This window comes from Rhipicephalus sanguineus, chromosome 4 (genome assembly GCF_013339695.2).
Source record: "Rhipicephalus sanguineus isolate Rsan-2018 chromosome 4, BIME_Rsan_1.4, whole genome shotgun sequence".
Classification (NCBI taxonomy): Eukaryota; Metazoa; Arthropoda; class Arachnida; order Ixodida; family Ixodidae; genus Rhipicephalus; species Rhipicephalus sanguineus.
Window position 1 is genome coordinate 27,581,601 of NC_051179.1, and position 17,184 is coordinate 27,598,784.

The window sequence follows — 17,184 nt, forward strand, 5'->3', positions numbered from 1 at the left end:
ACCATAAGTTACCCTCTAAACGCCAGTGTTGTTGATGTACCTGGTAAGCCCACGATGTTCACACACATCTACTACACTTACTGGCTGCTTCGCATGAAACCGATTCCCACAACGCGTGGGATCTGCCGAATTTTCAAACCTCCTTGCTCTCACCGGTCATGGAGCCGACGCCCAACAATAGCGGCAGGTGGCGGTTGGCTATGAACAGCTTCATGAGGAAGTGGGCCGCGTCCTGCTTCCGGCGTGTCTCGGTGCTGAGCCGCGACATCTGCACGCTGCTGTCCGAGTTCATCTTGCGGCTCGACCACACGCCCAGCGTCACCACGGCGCAGTAGTAGAGGACCACCAGCAACATGGCCACCACGTCGACGGCCATCTTCCAGGCTCGGTAACGGAAGGCGCTCAGCGACGATCGAATAAGAAGCGAGGCCACGCGCTTAGCCACGACGCTCGTGCAGTTTCTTCTTCTGCGGAAAGATCGCGCGTGATACTTTGCGACGTTGAAACGATAACGATCAAGATTTCTACAGATATCTTCGCCAATCCCCCAGGGTGGGTGTGAGCCATTCATAAAGGCAATTATCATCATCATATATACGCTTATGCATTTGCCTAAGACCTCTCAAAGGTGAAAGCCACCTTCTTTTTGGTAGTCGATTGTATAACACGATGAATGAGGTTCTATTCATTGTCGTCAATTATACATTAAAAAAACACGCCAGGCCTGCTCGGAAAGCGCTGCACAGTCACAGCGAAAGCTGGTAGGGCGGCATTTCTAGAGCCCGCTGTAAACTCTCTTGGGGCTACTAATACAAGTACACTAGCAAGGTACCCACTACGTCATAAATCACCATATTTGTGAAGTTGGGAAGCACTTACAACGCCATTATTCGTCATTCTGCACGGAGGCGAGGTACCAGCTACACATCTGTAAGGCATTATGTGCACTTTGTTGACGCGACGACTGATGCGATGAAGAATTGTGGCTCAGCCCTTTGTAATAGGTTGGAAGCTTTAAACGGCTCACCAGTTACGTAATTCGCATTGTGTGACGCTCGGTCGCTATTTCACTCTCCCACCACGCAATATAACATACGTTGACGTGAGAAAGAGAGAGAGGGGGGGAGAACTTTATTGAGACCCTGAGGAAATTGATCATGGGCTTATGGGTTTCCTTGGCAACCAATACAAGTGCATTTGCAAAGAACCCACTGCGCTATAAATCATCATAATTTCTGTGAAGTAGGGAAGCAGATACTATGCCATTTTTCGTCATTCAAAGGAGAGCCGTGGTACCCGCAAAAAACATGTAAGGCATTATGCGCACTTTGTTGATGTTGTGCCTCATGACGATCAAGAATTATGGCAGAGCCCTTTGTAATGGGTTGGAAGCATTCAACGGCCTACTCGTTGCGCAATTCGCATCGTATGAGGCCTGGTTACAGAATTCACGTCGTGTGACGCCTGTTTGTTATTTCACTCTTCTATCACGCTATATGTGTGGTCCTATAGTGTGGTCCTTTCCGGACATGAAGCCTGTATAGCGTCTTTTTGCAAAACAGTTTCAAGCACCGGAATGGCTCTGAGGTAGAACACTGGGATGCCACGCAGAGGGCCCAGGTTCGAACTCCGTTCCATCCTGAAAATGTTTAAAACGAAAGTGTTTTACGCCGGGGTTCACCAAGACTTCAGTGACGTATTTCCGTCACGGAAATGACGTTGAAAAAATGTAAACAATCAGATGGCAAAGAAAAAAAGTTCCATCAACGGGCATCGAACCCACGACGGCTCGGTCCGCAAGAACAGATGCTGGGCACGTTGTTCACTGCGCCACAGTCACAGACTCTAGACGCTTTACAAACGCACCTTTTATATCTCTTACTCTCCTCTCACAGTGCTCTCGGTCGGCGGGGTGGTGTTGCCCTCTAGGAGCGGTAAAGTAAAGTAATTCATCATTACTGTGGCCTCCGCGATTAGCACCTGTAACGCTTGTTGCTACACGTCTGTCCCATTCGGCGCATTTTCAACAGAATTGCAATTTTGTCAATGCCTTAACACATCGCGAGGTGGCGATCTTAGCCCAAGCGTCGTAAAAGCGTCGGCCTCGCTCATAGCATCACGCTAATCCAAACGAAGAATAGCCCTGCGACGTGCGCCTGCTTCACCTGGCTGTAACACCGCGTTCCCCGCTCAAGCGCTCGCCCCGAGAAAAATCGCGGCCGAGGGGCGGCACGACGCGCTTTGCGATTCCCTCTAGTCTGGCCGTGGTGTTCAGTCACATTTTAACATGCCGCTGGCTGGCGACCAAGTTCTGCATCCAATATGAGGCGCTCCTCTGGCTATCACACCTCGTTCTCTGATTACGCTTTCACCGTTAACTACCACAGCTACCACAAGAGTTTCTTTAATCATTGAACGTGTACGTTAGTCGTCGGGATGGAGATGAACCACTAAGCATCAAAGTGGCTGCATCGACGTTAAACGGTGCTACAGCTGCTAGACATCTATATACCTCGTGCAAATTCTCTTATATAAAATGTATAAGAAACATTCCACTTCTGTAAGGACAAGTTTTACTTTCGTGTTACACCGATTGCTATGACGGACGGATCAACTTTCTTATTTCGCGCGATAGTGGTTACAGACACCGGCGGCGGCGGACAACTACGGCGCCAAAAACGGCCGTTGAAATGATCTCATAAGAGCTTTCGCTGTAAAAAATTTACACCCTGCAGTGCCCTGTGGCTTTCACAGACTGTGACAAGGAAAGAGACTGGCGGCGACGAGTCCTTCACAGTGGAGTTCTTCTAGATCAAGTACAGGCCGTCTGCAGAAGGCCTACGATACGGTGGTGAGAGAGAGAGAGAAAAATTTTATTGAAAATGCCCGCAGAATCAATTAGGCTCCCTCAACACAGGGAGGACGGTAAGGTTAAACTTTACTCTCCCGACGTGGGAGCCGCCTGCGTCAACCTGAGGGTTGATCTTCTGGACCTGAATAAAGTTCATCATACCATACCCTTAAGGGTGTTCCGTTGTCCCACAGGTTGTCCTTGTAATGAATGAATGAATGAATGAATGAATGAATGAATGAATGAATGAATGAAAACAACTTTTATTAGGTCCAGCAGGGCGCGACGAAGTCGTGCACCCGGCTTAGTCCCACGTTGGGGCAGACAGGTTCAGCCTAGGTTGCCCTTATTTATACGTCTGTAGGAGGAGGAGGTTGAAATCTTATTATCAGCATCGACGGTATCGAGAAAAGCTTTTAGACTTAACATCGAGTTTAACTATATCAACGATAATAAAAGGCATCGTCATAAACTTATTCTTACTACCTCGTGTGCATAGAAATATCTGATGTGAGAATTTGGCAGAAAATTTATTCTTGGCACTCCTCGCGTCGTCTGTTGCAGTTATCGTAATATCATTTGCAATAATAAAAAATAAATCAAGCAGCTTCACCGACTTAATTTCTTTGACACTAGTGGTGCCAAGCCTGAAGGAACAGCGGAGCTGGTCGGCCTTCCTTGTTTCTTTCTATTTTTCTTTCTTCCCTTTCTCTCTGTTTTTTCCATCTCTTTCTTGTCTCTGTTTCTATTTCCTTATTTCACTCTCTTTTTGTTTCTCCCTCTTTATTTCTCTTTATTTTTGTTTCTCCCTCTTTATCTATCTATCTATCTATCTATCTATCTATCTATCTATCTATCTATCTATCTATCTATCTATCTATCTATCTATCTATCTATCTATCTATCTATCTATCTATCTTCCGGAGAGCGCACAATTTTAGCCATCGCCGAACATTCTATAGACAGTCTTCATTTTTAGTTGACCGGAGACCAGTAGCGAGGCAGGCGTGACACGTACCCGCTAGGAGAATGAAGATGCTCCATAGGGATTTCCAATTAACCTCTTAAAAGGCGACGAACAACAGACACGTGTATGGCCCGATAGCGAAGACAGCGAAGTTAGCGGACGTAAAATGCCCTCGCCTGAAAAGACCATCCAGCCTGAGACGTAAAAATTTATAGCCTCGTATTCAGCGTGCTCTACAAGGGAAAATTGATCGGCAAACGTTCTGCAACTCGCGGCATGCAGCAGCCTAAAAGCATAATGCAGGGCCGGAAACCATTTTTTTTTCTTTTAACACGAAAGTGGTTTATGCGGGGGTCCACCACGGCTTCACTGACGTATTTCCGTCACGGATATGACGTTGTAAAATATAAAGACTAACCAGTGGGCAAAGATAAGAAAAAGTTCCGTCACCGGGAATCGAACTTACGACCCCTCACTCCGCAGCGCCCAGCGCGAAACGATTTGGCAACGAACGGCACGTTCTTCGCAATGCTAACTGCGAGCTATTTATATACACCATTTGCGGGTGGCTGTACTCAGAGATCTGTGTTACAGTGTGTTTTCGTTATCACAGGCGAGATGGCGCGACGGGCTCGAAGAGCGTAGAAGAGCGCACTTGAAAGGTCGTCGCTGTTGCGACGAGCGCCCGCGTCTACAGGGCGTGGTCGCCTGTACTCAGATCTGTGTTAGTGTTTTCGTTATCACTGGCGAGATGGCGCAACGGGCTCGAAGAGCGTAGATGAGCGCTCTTGAAAGGTCGTCGCCGCTGCGACGAGCGACCGCGTCTACAGGGCTTGGTCGCTTGTGCGGGCGCTTATCTCGTGATCGCGGTGGTTTGTACATCTCGCGTTGAGAGCACGAAGGTCACTTGACCCACTGCAGCAGCCGCTTTTGCGAAAGGAGCACGGTGCTCACGCGGAAATAAGTTACAAATGTGACAGTTAGTTCGCTCTCATCCTGTGTATGTTCGTTCCGCGCGTCCTTTCTGCTTGAGCAGCGCGTTGCAAGTTTCGAGCTGCTTGCCGTTCTTCGCGGGACATTACAATGTGTTGCTGTAGCATTCATTCCATCGCCCTTGGGGCGAAAGAATGCGCAACAAACGCTCAACTACGTCTGTGAAGACACGTTTCACTTTCGTGTTATACCGATTCCTATGACAGAGAGATCATCCATGTTTTTTTTTTTGTGGGAATAACGATCGAAAAGAACTTCACATTTGTCAATTTTCGTGCATAATTACATGTATGGATACTGCTAAGCATGCATGCATCAAATTAATGGAAACGAAGTCTAGTGAAGGTAAAAAAAGGGTCTCTAAATTAAGATTGCTGTAAAATGTTAGGCAACTATATATAAACATATAGGAAAGTTGAAATCTAAAATCCGAAGTTTTGCGTGCGAAAACAGCCCAATGTATGTCGCATATCGCGACGCGGGGGCGACTAGAGGTCGAATCTGCCAACGCCCTCCACTAATATAGAGCGCGGACGGCATGGGTTTCGTGCGATTCGCTGAATCCACTGCAATGTTCATTATTAGTTTTCCCTAATATAGACAGCTCACTACCGCAGCGAACTTGGCCTGTTGTTACATTATAGAAACGGATGGATAGCGCAAGTATGCGCAAGGGCGTCCGCAGAAATATTTCCAGGGGGCTGCATCCATGGGGGGGGGGGGGGGGGGTTCACTACCGTGACTTGACCGGCAAGGTTAGTCAATAATATGTAATAACGTGCAAAGTTGGCTGGCAATCCTGAAGGCCGTTTCACACGGATATGCGGACCTTTTGTGTGCTAACGAACGTGTGCATCTTATTGCTACTGCATAGAAATATATTATCCGAAATTCCAGGGGGGGGGGGGGAGGGGGAGGGCAGCTCCATGAGTATGCGAGAAGTATGCGAAAAGTGAGAAGAAACAAGCAACGAACAAGCGGTTTGATTGTTCCTTCTCGTGCTATTCAGCATCCTTTACTGGAGCGGACATGCACGGCACTTGGGTTACGCTCATGAGCAAGGACGCGCAAATTCACGCATGCAAATACGACGGGCGATTTAGCTTCGCAAAGGGACGTCCCGGCTTCCAGTCAGGCGGCTCATTCATAATGGTAGCGATTGAACGATAATCTGTCAACAAGTATAGGGGGCATATTGTATCCTCCAAGATTTACCGCGTGCTATCTCGGAGGACGCGCTTGCGCATCGCGCGCACTGGAAGGGAACATCGCGACAAGCTGCAGTCATCTTCCCAAATGCCTGCGGGAATTCTCGCAGAACTTTTTTATCAAATAAATGTGGCGGTTTGGAGAACCATCATATTGTACTCCGCGTGCAGTCATGGCCGCCGAATCACCAACGTCTTCGATTTGAATGCGCTCATTATTCGCTATTCCCCGTTTCCCCCAAATACACACACACACACCCGGCTTCTCAACACACGCGAACACATCAATCAGCCGACGTTCAAAGCTCGACCGTGAGCGAGGCCTTCCTGGGTGCTGCTGATACCACGCTGGGGACACACGATCGCCGTCCAGGGACAGTTCGTGGCGGGCTACCGCGCTGGCACCAAGTAAGTCCAGGAAGGAACAATGCACCCGCTCGTTCGGTCAAGCTCGCCCGCGGCCACTAATTCTTCCGGGGCTTTTTGCCGCGCCGCGAGGAGGCCGACATCTCGGCATTCCTCATGGTAGGCGCCGTCTCGTCGTCGCCACCCTGCTTCGTGCTGCGCCGCCTCTGCTTTCTGCCGGTGCGGACGCCCTTGTTGTTGGTCGTCTCGGGCGTCTTTGCGGGCGCCACCGACGAATTGGCGACCGGGTTGCGTCGTTTGCGGCGACGGTTCGACGCCGACGCCGGCCCCTTGCTGCGATCGGTCCTCGTGGACAGCTCGGTCGCGTTCATGCTCGTCGCGCGCGATCTCCTCGAAGGCAGCTGAGTCTGCTCGCTCCTGTTGCTCAGCTCCGACCTGGCGTAGTCCGTGCATATCCTGACGCAGCGCTCGTCCTCGACGTGTTCCTGCATTGTTTAAACAGCGGAGCTTTTTTAAGCGTGGCAAAACTCCGGGTGGCGTTGGCACAATCTCAGGCGGGTATGCGCCACCCGCCGAGCGATGGCGTCACCATGCGTCGCCTAGTACCACTTTGGAGGAAGGAAAGGAGGAGGAGGGGAAAGAGAGATGGAGAGGAGTAAGAGAAGAAATAAATCAAAGGATATATACTTTCTTAACGAGGCGGGATTCGAACCCGGGCACCCGCGGATGGAAGGCAAGCGCCGTAACCACTCGGCTATCCAGGCACGTTAGCAGAACAAGCATTCATGGTAACCATATATGATTGCGTTGCTATGGGCAAAGGATTTGCTACAATATCTGCTACCAAACGCTCTTGATGATTCCACATTGTATTTGTAGAAAAATTATGCCAGTATACCGCTGCCCAATAACCGTTCATTGTACTCAGTATGTCCGGTCAACTGTTACCACATTGAGGTCCTTTTGTACAAGGAATTACCGTAGATTAAAGCATATTTGTTAGCGTAGTATGCTCCAACAAAACGTAGATATTTGCTGCTTGAAACGCTTACTGCCGATTCCATGTTCGGGCCACACCACCTAGATTATTGGCTCGGGCCGTGTCGGGACCGATCTGTGGTCGGGCCGGGCCGGGTATGTGAAATTTTTTCTCGGGTTCGGGCTGGGCCCGGGTCTCGCTTTTGAGTCACCGGGCCGGGTTCGGGTGGGTAAATGTCGACGAGTGCCGGACTCCGGCCGGGCCCGAGCAGAGAATCACGGTCCGTGCAGTGCTCTACGTCGACTACACCGGCGTTTAAAGGTCTGACGTAACGTCAGCACTCGCGTTAGAGCACGGACGTCAGTATTATCGAAAGGAAGTACGCTTGACGGCGCGATGATGTGAATATCATACGTAACTTTCATTATCTTGTACCTCCGGGGTCGAGCAACGCTTGAATATATCTCACTGAATCATAGGAATACAAATATGTTTATTAGACTGCTGTAAAACCGGAGCCAACACTGGAACCATAACTGACGTTAACCCGACATGACACCGGTATATTAGTAGATAAGTAATGTTTATTGCTTTGTTATAAAAGTACATAGGCAGAACTGCAACCATAATTGACATTGCGCTGGCATTACGCCTGCATAGGGTCTTTTTCCAAAGCAGTTTCAAGACGTGGTGTGGCTCTGTGGTAGAATATACCTGACTGCCACGCAGAACGCTTGTGTTTGATTCCTGCTGGAATCCTGATTTTTATTCTTTGCATTCGGCATTTAAATTACCCATGTCTGTTTTCACCGTTCCTGGGTAGATATAAACTTTCAATGACCGGGGGCGCATACCGCGGCCCGTGGTGTGCGTGTATGTGTCACGCGTGTCTGGAGGAAAGGGTTTGACAATGTACGCGACATCATTTTCACGTTATTCATATCATGATTAGACAGCCATATTCGTCAAATCCTCTTACCCTCCTCTGCCAATTTTGGTCTACACCATGTTAAGGAGGCAATCACAAGAGCACCCAGACGTAGGCGGCTAGATAGATATGTAGATAGAAACGTCAAAGCACCTTTGGTTCGCTAAGAAATGCTTCGCAATTAAAGAACTCGATCTGCGTTCGCCAGGTGGTGGCGCTCACTTGCCGGTTCCACTGTTTGTTCAGATTGCACAAGCGTGGAAGTGGCTTTAATTTTTTTAGGCACTCGGCGCATACCGCGCTTTCTAGCCTGTCAACGCGCAACATTAAGACGGACTTCTCGTGCGTGTGGCATCGTATAACGAGCTAATCTCCGTTGATCAAAACAACTTTTCTTTGTTCGGTTATGCATATAAGTATTTACACGATTGTAGGTCGACCTCTTATCTAAATCTGAAACCCGAAGTCGGGTTGGGGGTGGAGGAAAGGGGTCGACTAACATTCGAAACCGAATCTAGTACCGCCGGCAACGGAGGCATAAACGAGAACTCGGGGACTATGTGGCATGGTTTATTTAAAGTCTGGATTTCGAGAGACAGACATCCACGTTTGAGAAGACAAAAGGCAGCTAACATGTCATTAAGAGCTGGCCATTTCTTAAAGGGGTGCTGACATAAATTTTCGAGGGTGAGTTTACTGTCATACAAATAGACGACTCTGCGCAAGTGTGAAGCTCAGTAAATGTTGATATTTTATTTTGACATCAAAGTTCATTTCTGCGTGGCTCACCTACTGACCTCGACAATAGCGTGACGTCAGACTACAGTGTAACTTCAATTCTGGTGACTTCACGCACCGGTATCGCTAGTAGTGATGACGTCAGGCACCAAAACATTAAAAATGACCACTTGTACGTCACCATAAACATTCAAAATGGCCGCTTGTACGTCACCAGGGAAGCCAGGAACGGAGCAGCCGTGGAATTAAACGTCACGATATCATGAGCGAGCACGTGACGAGCTCATAGCATGTTGTGACGTCAGGGTACAGTTGGAACCGAAACTAGTTTTTAAAAACGTACTGTAATTACTTTTTCAGGGTGCATCCACACTTACCTATACATTGTGTGGGGTCTTGAGAGCTTGACATTTAATTTGACGCAAAAAGAGAGAACGACAACAGAATGATTTTCGAGTCAGTACCCCTTTAAAAAATAAATGTCTATTACTGGCTGCGTACCCTGGTCCAGAGGGTGTCGGTGCGTCGGGTGGCGGTCTCTCCGGGTTGAGGTTCGCGGAAGCAGCCGAATACGTCGTAGTGTGGCGGAAGCCACCGCTTCTCGAAAGCCATGGCGGCTGCCGAGGAGCCCCCGATCAGTGCGACGAAACCTATCGACATACATGCCAGTCGGAAAGGAAACCACGGTTCCTTCTTTTGATCGTACAGTGGCAGCTGTATCGACGCCGACACGTTCAGCGAAGGCTCGCCGCACAGCCAGCGCACGAAGGCGCCCAGCACGAACGCTGCGAGAGACCGAGCTCCAGAATGAACCGTGGCCTTCGAGATCTGCGCGCTTCGTGCGATTTCAGAGGCCACAACTGAGACAGTGTAAAGTTTCGTTTCTCCACTAATGCGGCGCACTGAAACCGCAGACGGGAACCCAATAAAGGTGACAAAGGGGAGACCAATAAACACAACGAAATTTTTGCAACTACAATGCGGGACGCAAAGAATAATTAGGCGGAACAGGAATTAACTAAACTGTCACAGTGGCGCAGATGACCGAGCACGCACGTGGGTAAACTGAACAGCAATGCGGCGAGGCACGCAGCCGGCCTCGGCAAGCAAACTATCTGTCAAACTATTCGCTTCGCTCTCTTCCTCAGAAACTTGAATCGACCCACTATCTCCATTCACCATGTCGAGCGAGAACATTTTGTTCCCTATAGATTTAATCAATGAACACGAGTTCGACTGCTCTGTCACGCACGCACTGTCATACCACTATACAAGTCAATATACTGTCATACCTCTGCGTGCAGAGCAGGAGAATTATATCTTAGCGCGCGCTAACGTAACGGTCACGTGTTAGGTTATATATGTTATGTTATGTTATGTTATGTTATGTTATGTTATGTTATGTTATGTTATGTTATGTTATGTTATGTTATGTTATGTTATGTTATGTTATGTTATGTATTTTGGCTGCAGTAGTGCAATGGCACACCCTAGTTCTTTCTTTGCCTCCTTGAGCCAATCATATTTTACCTTACGAATTATGGTTTCATTGGCGCCTATTAGAGCGGTACAACTATAGACCACCCTATAGTCCCTTATTTCACATATCACCGCATCCATTGAAGCATAGTGTTTTGAATATATATCCACGTAAGATTGTATCGATTCACTAACGCATCCTTATCGGTAACGTACGTTTATCATTGTCTATGGACAGCGGCCTCATCTTTTCTCGTTTTTGTCATCAATATTCTGAACGGCTCTTGCTTATCTGGAGTTATGAAACTAATGCGAGTTCCCATCAGATATAAATTATGCACAGCGCTTCTGGAAGGTGGTAGCTCCAGAGACGTTCCTGGCTGATGAATTGATGGCGTACACTCTAAGAAAAGATCGAGTAAAAAGGGCGGCGTATTTTTGTCCCACAAAAACGATTGTCATCTGGCTTGCTTGAGGTTCCTTTCGTGAAAACCCGGCGCTCGCCACCGTTTCCTATCAAGAATGCCATGTCACGCTGATAATGGAAGGCAGGCGAGAGGGATTACGAGTATTGTTGTAGGACAAACAGACACCTTCTTTACTTGCTCTTTTTTTTTTTAAGTGCATCCTTACGATGCGTTGAGCTTCGTCTCAAGACTTTCGTAGCTGCAACGTTAATGCCTACATACCACCACTCATAGCATCGGCGGCATATTCGTACAGAACACGTATAGCATGGCTTGGCTTCCGAGATTCTTCACGGCCTCCACTCTCAGAGGTCATGCACGCGCGCATCCTTTCCATGCACAGAGGCAGCCGCAGCAGGCTTCTCACCTGTGACGGAGCCGTAGGTGTTGGTGTTCTTGATGTAGAAGACGCACACGAGCTGCGGGAAGAGCAGTACGTACACCACCTCGGAGCACAGTGTCCACAGTCCGAACACCGACTGCACCGACAGCGCCAGGTAGGTGGCCACGGCGCCGAACAGGCACACCATGATGCGCAGCGTTAAGGCCACCTCCGTCTCGGAAGCCTGTAGCGCAAAGAAGCCGCACCTCAGACAGGCTCGAAGGGCTTGGACTAACAGGGGCAGCGACAAGGAAAGGCGTGACCCCTACCCCTGAATAGCAAACATATATATAATCCAAAGCATGATCGGACAAAAGCAGTGCGGCTTAGACGAGGACAGGAGACAGACAGACACAGACGAGCGCCGACTCAGAGTTCAAGGTTTTGCAAACCCTTCGGCAATCATGACCCCGCGACGGCCGAAGGAAACCAAGAAGAACTTCTACTTTGAGTGAACTATTCTGTGCTTGATGCAATGGGAAACGGGTCTCGACTGGCAGGTAGATATATAACAGATGTGCAAACTTGATGGCTGTGTCTACCTGACAGTCAAGGGCTGTTTCCTACTGCATTAAGCTCAAAATAGTTTCACTCGAAGTACAAGTCCTTTACGTTTCCTTCAGCTGTCACGGGGTCATTGCCGAAGGGTTTGCAAAATCCTGAGCTCCGAGTCCGCGCTCGTCCGTGTCTGTCTCCTGCATTTGTCTAAAGTCGCGCTGCTTTTGTCCGAGTACGTACAAACTCGCCCAAGTCAATGTATTATTACAACGCATAAATTCACTGCACCTCTGTCCCACCCCCTCCCCCTTCTCCGAGGGAACTCACTAAAGTGCCTCAATGTAGGGACCTTAGAACTCACTTGTCGTGGGCGCCCCCTTTCGTATAGAAGGAAAACTTTATTGAAATGAAGATTTCTCTAATTTGTTGCTATCGCATTCTGTGCTTCTCCAGTGCGGCGAAACTGATCCCCCCCCCCTCCCCCCACTTTTCGCATTCTGTGCTTCTCCAGTGCGGCGAAACTGATCCCCCCCCCCCCCCCACTTTTTTTTTTTTTTGCTCAGTGGTACACGAATGCACAGTTATTTATTGACTGGTTGCTGGCCATCCGTCTCGGACCTATTGTATTGTATTGCATTGTACTGTATGCATTGTATTTATTTATTTATTTATTTATTTATTTATTTATTTATTTATTTATTTATTTATTTATTTATTTATTTATTTATTTATTTATTTATTGTACGAACGAAAGATACGAAACAAGGTGTGAAACACGGCTAGTTGGCAATCCATTTTGACGACACCTCCGGAACAAATAGACTCGCAACGAAAAAAAAAAAAAAGAGCGTCAAGGACTAGAGCTGGTTTTCCGTGTCTGTTTGTTGCGCTGGTGGCGTCAAAACTAAAGATGCGAGCGTATAGGTGTAATGCACAATTAGGCAACGCACGCTCGGCCGCAACAGTCCGTAGTAGACGTTCTTGGTGACCATGGTGGAAGCGCTGAACATGGACGAGTCGGCGGACGACATGACTGCTGAGATGATTGCCAACATACCCAGGATGGAGATCGCGGCTGGCGTCACGAAGCGTATGGTTTGCGGCAACACGGAAGCCCGATTGATCAGCTGCCAAGGGCCCGGGTAGCCCGCAGCCGTGAAGTCTGCACCACATGCGTAGACACCGTCACAACGAAGTTATGTTGTCACACCTCGTTCGGCAGAATATACTTATGATTTTTTTTGTAAAAATACGGCAACTGATTCATGACAGCACCCTATACTGCATGCTTGCTAACGTAAACGTGGTAATGGGATCACCTGTCAAAACGAAGTAGAACGCGTGGGGCGCGCGGACACGGGAAGGAGAGGCACACGTGGCGCTGCGTATACATCTCTCCACGTCAGCGCCATGAATGATAACCAATTCTTACGAGTTTGTCAACGAAGTACGTATATACACGAAATGTCCACAAAAGGTGAGCAGCTGCTTTCGATGAATTCTCGGCGACGACCATACGTACTTGTGGTCTTGGCCGTTGCTCCGATGACAATCGGTGGAACGGCCATGACGACGCAGCCTAAGGCGGACACGTAGGAAAGCACCTCTGCGGCGAAGTCGCTGTTGGAGCCCAGTATGCACTGAAAATAGACCTGCAACACAAATTACGGTGAAAACCGAAGCTCGAAGGTGCGCTAAAAGACAGCTATACGCTACGTCTATCCGGGCAACCTGTGGTGTGACGTTCGCATATAATTAGACACGAAAGGGCACCTCGAGATATTCAGCCTTTTATACTTTATACAATAGGTATAAAGGGGTCGTAACCCCACATTACCGTTTGACACCGTCCTGTCTGCCGCGCCGTGCAGGGGAACATATACAGGGTATATTTGCAAAGTTTCATTCATTCATTCATATTGTGTGTGGTGGAGTCAACATGGCTGACAAGCGAAGTCGCGCACCAGCCCGGTTTTCTTCTTTCATTTCAACGTTAATTTACTTCATAGCTCCGCAGCAATACTACCAAGTGCCACACTTCGAAACACATTGCATGTAATTGGCGACAAATCATTGCTTGTGGGCGGAGAAAATTAATTTCGAACGTTTTTGCTTGTAATTTAGAACGCCATATAAAAAGTAAGATGATAGGCGTTCAAAAATAAAACAAGTCTTCGTTACGGTAGACTTACAAGAACTGAAACTTGGGCGAGTTTGTAGGTGTTCATACTTGAAAAAGGAGCGCGATCAAGACAACGACACAAGAACGAGCAAGAATACCAGACGGAACGCTACCAGGAATCCACGCCTATTTGTCAATCAACACCGATCCAAAAAAGCACATCACGCAAGAACACCACATCCCGGCCACAAAGCGATGAAGTACAACAACACGCAAGAACACCTTAATCGTCACATAAAACTTAAATTGAATGAAAAAGATTTCGACGCAGATAAAAACGCTAAACTCTGAAAGCTTGAGATGAAGTGACGCATAAGACTCAAGCCTTTATGATGAGAAAAATGTGTGAGGTCATCTGCAAGAAAAACTAATTCACAGGGGTGAAGACTCAAAGAAGGCTGGCTGACACATCGCGGGATCTTTCTTTTGAATATAGAAACCCTCTACGACTTCTCTGGTCACCTTGTTGCGGTTACGGTACAACACTGTCCCAACACCGTCCCAACACCGTCCCAACACTGTTCCAACACTGTTTCGGTACAGACTGTTCTCTCCAACTGTGCTCAGTTCGCGCAGGTTGAATCGGTTGAAGGATGAAGAGCAAGCACGTCGATCATGCTCATTATCATGAAGGCGCATGTCCTGCATTTCTGACTTGCCACTAGTTACACGTACAGCCTCAATCATATTACGTTTTCCAATGTGACGTGCCTTCATATATAATACCCACCTGCCACGGTATGCCTCCGAGGGCGGTCATGAGAAATGCGTCGAGCAGCGGGCCCGCTTCTGAGAACGAGACGTCCCCGATCCAGTCGGTCTCGGGGCCCCTCACAGTTCCCACGGCGCGGCCTTTCATGACGTACGGTACGCATACCCACTGCACGTCAATCGTGTCAGTGACGTCAAATCGTGTCAGCCATCACTAAAGCATTTCTTATTTATTTTTTTTAAGCGAAAGAGATGCATCAAACGCGAGACCGTCGGTGGCGTCGATGTCAACGCGAGTGATGCAAAAAAATAATCATCGCGTGGTGACGTAATTACATGGCTTCATCCCGACGTTACAGATGACCAAAATTTGTGACATCGTGCCTAATTATGAGGTCACAGAACGTGGCGTCACGCGATGACGTCATCACATGTGACATCGTCGCTTGGTCACGATCACGTGACCAGATCACGGAGGCAGTGCAAAACCACGTTAGGTGAAGAAAGTTTTCGGAGGGGGATGTGGGAGAATCAGTATACATCGAGTGAGAAGAGAGTGAGAAGAGAAAGAACTTGGCTTTCGCCTTCGAGTCGCCTTAGGCGAAGGTATAAGGGACTCTGTGAGTTTCGGAAAAAATACCCCTATAAGACCCGAGAGAGGTTGTGACAGAGAGGAAGGAATCGGTAAAAAACACTTTGTGGCAATTATTACATTAACTGCTAAACGTAATAGGAAAAAAATCTAAAGAAAAAAATAAACGCGTACTACAGGAACAAAACGACATATAAGCAAAAAATCATGCTACAAAGCATACGCATGTGCACAACGCTTTAAAAATAGCCTACGAGATGTTTATGCGCTAGTTAAGGCAGATTTATTGTATAACGTCAACGTACGGAGTTTATTAGTTTGAGCATGTCACAAATACGCGGAATCTTCCACAGCTTCTAACGGCCGTCTTCGCTCTTAATGACTTTCAGTGCTCCCTCTCTAAGCCTGCGTACTGATTAACCGAATGAGTTAACCTCGAGGTGGTCAACTACGCCTTTGTCAAAAACAGCCAACGAAGAAAGTAAAATCTGCGACGATCTAGCGGCGAGTGCTAGAAATGCGTTAACATTACCAGTCATTTGATGGACTGTTTAGTGACCTCCAATTATCTTCATTATCTCGGTATATAGCATTCGGCAACAGCAATTATCATTACCAGAGTCATTTGATGAACACCGACTTAATTTAGTAAAAGCCTCTCTCTGCCTTCAGTTACCTTGATAGCCAGCAACAGCCGTGGGTTAGAGCATTTAACCAATATTAGCCACTCCTTTCATTATGCGAGTTACTTAGGCTTCATGTCAAACTCGCACGTGTGTGCTGTATAGGTTTGCGAGACTTCTCGTGGTATTATTTGCGTTCGCAACGAACGAACTAAGAAAGCCGACTACGATACGTGCGGCGTTATACATATTAAGTCGAAAGCCTTAGATTCATCACCAAATGCAAAAAAGGGACCGTTGACATCGGCGGCATTAACACGAACGATGAAAAAAAAAAAATCATCATGTGATGACGTCATCTTTGACGTCATCATGACGTCACAAGCCGCCCAAAACTTGCGACGTCGTGACGTTACACGGCATCGTCGCTTGGTCGAAGGTTGGACGATCACGGAGTCACTGCAGAAACACGTGAGGTACAGAAACAGAAAGCTTCCAATTCCTCTGATCCCTGAGGCACTTCAAAACCACATTCGGTGCGGAGAGCTTTAGCGCGGGATCAATATACGTCAGACTCTGGAGTTTCCAAGATGTGTGGCGCCACCTGTCGGAGAAGTATTGAGTAGTGCATAGACCGACTCTCTCGTAGAGTTTGCTATGGGACCAGGTGCAACTAGCGAGTGCGAAACAACGATTGAGCTTAATATCGCGTGTGTTTGCGCATTTAGCACTCAGAACGAGAGCTGTGAATTGCTCTCCGCTAGTCGGACGCGCCACCGAACCGTCGTGAAGTGCTTGCTGGATCACTCGCCTGAACGACGGCGAAAACAGCAGCAGACGAGAGCCCTCCGCACGCTACGAAGAAACTCCGCAAAAGACGCACTGTTGCGTTGTGAATTGCCACGGACGTAAAAGACTGAATAACAACGTTCAGTTTTACCGATTTCCATAGTTGTCGTACGAAGAAGAAAGGCGAGAGCGCTGGATACGGGCCGTTGCGAGCGTGTTGGGTAAGCGAAGTACCCGCGTTCTCCACAGCCGGTGGCATGAATGTGTGGCTCTGCTGTTGTTTTGCGTAGCCCTGATGCAAAACCGTGGTAACCTTGACTATGAAGCTCAGCAGAGGCTCTGACCGCGGTGCTTGTCGTGTAACACGAAGTGAGCAGCTAGAGGCAGACTGGAGACGCGTGATACGCACACCGCGACGAGTTGGTCGTCAC

At 48.1% G+C, this 17,184-nt stretch overlaps 1 protein-coding gene across 1 annotated transcript in view; it reads right to left on the reverse strand.

Moving 5' to 3' along the window:
• Window positions 1-6,038: 6,038 nt before the first annotated feature.
• The window catches only part of LOC119389679 (high-affinity choline transporter 1), a 32,119-nt gene continuing 20,973 nt past the window's right edge, over window positions 6,039-17,184 (reverse strand). The window contains exons 5-9 of the mRNA XM_049414521.1: window positions 14,769-14,918; window positions 13,379-13,508; window positions 11,344-11,542; window positions 9,532-9,815; window positions 6,039-6,870 (exon numbers count right to left, since the gene is read on the reverse strand). Coding sequence (XP_049270478.1) covers window positions 6,410-6,870; window positions 9,532-9,815; window positions 11,344-11,542; window positions 13,379-13,508; window positions 14,769-14,918 — 1,224 coding nt within the window. The 3' untranslated portion in view covers window positions 6,039-6,409. The remainder of the gene's footprint in view (window positions 6,871-9,531; window positions 9,816-11,343; window positions 11,543-13,378; window positions 13,509-14,768; window positions 14,919-17,184) is intronic.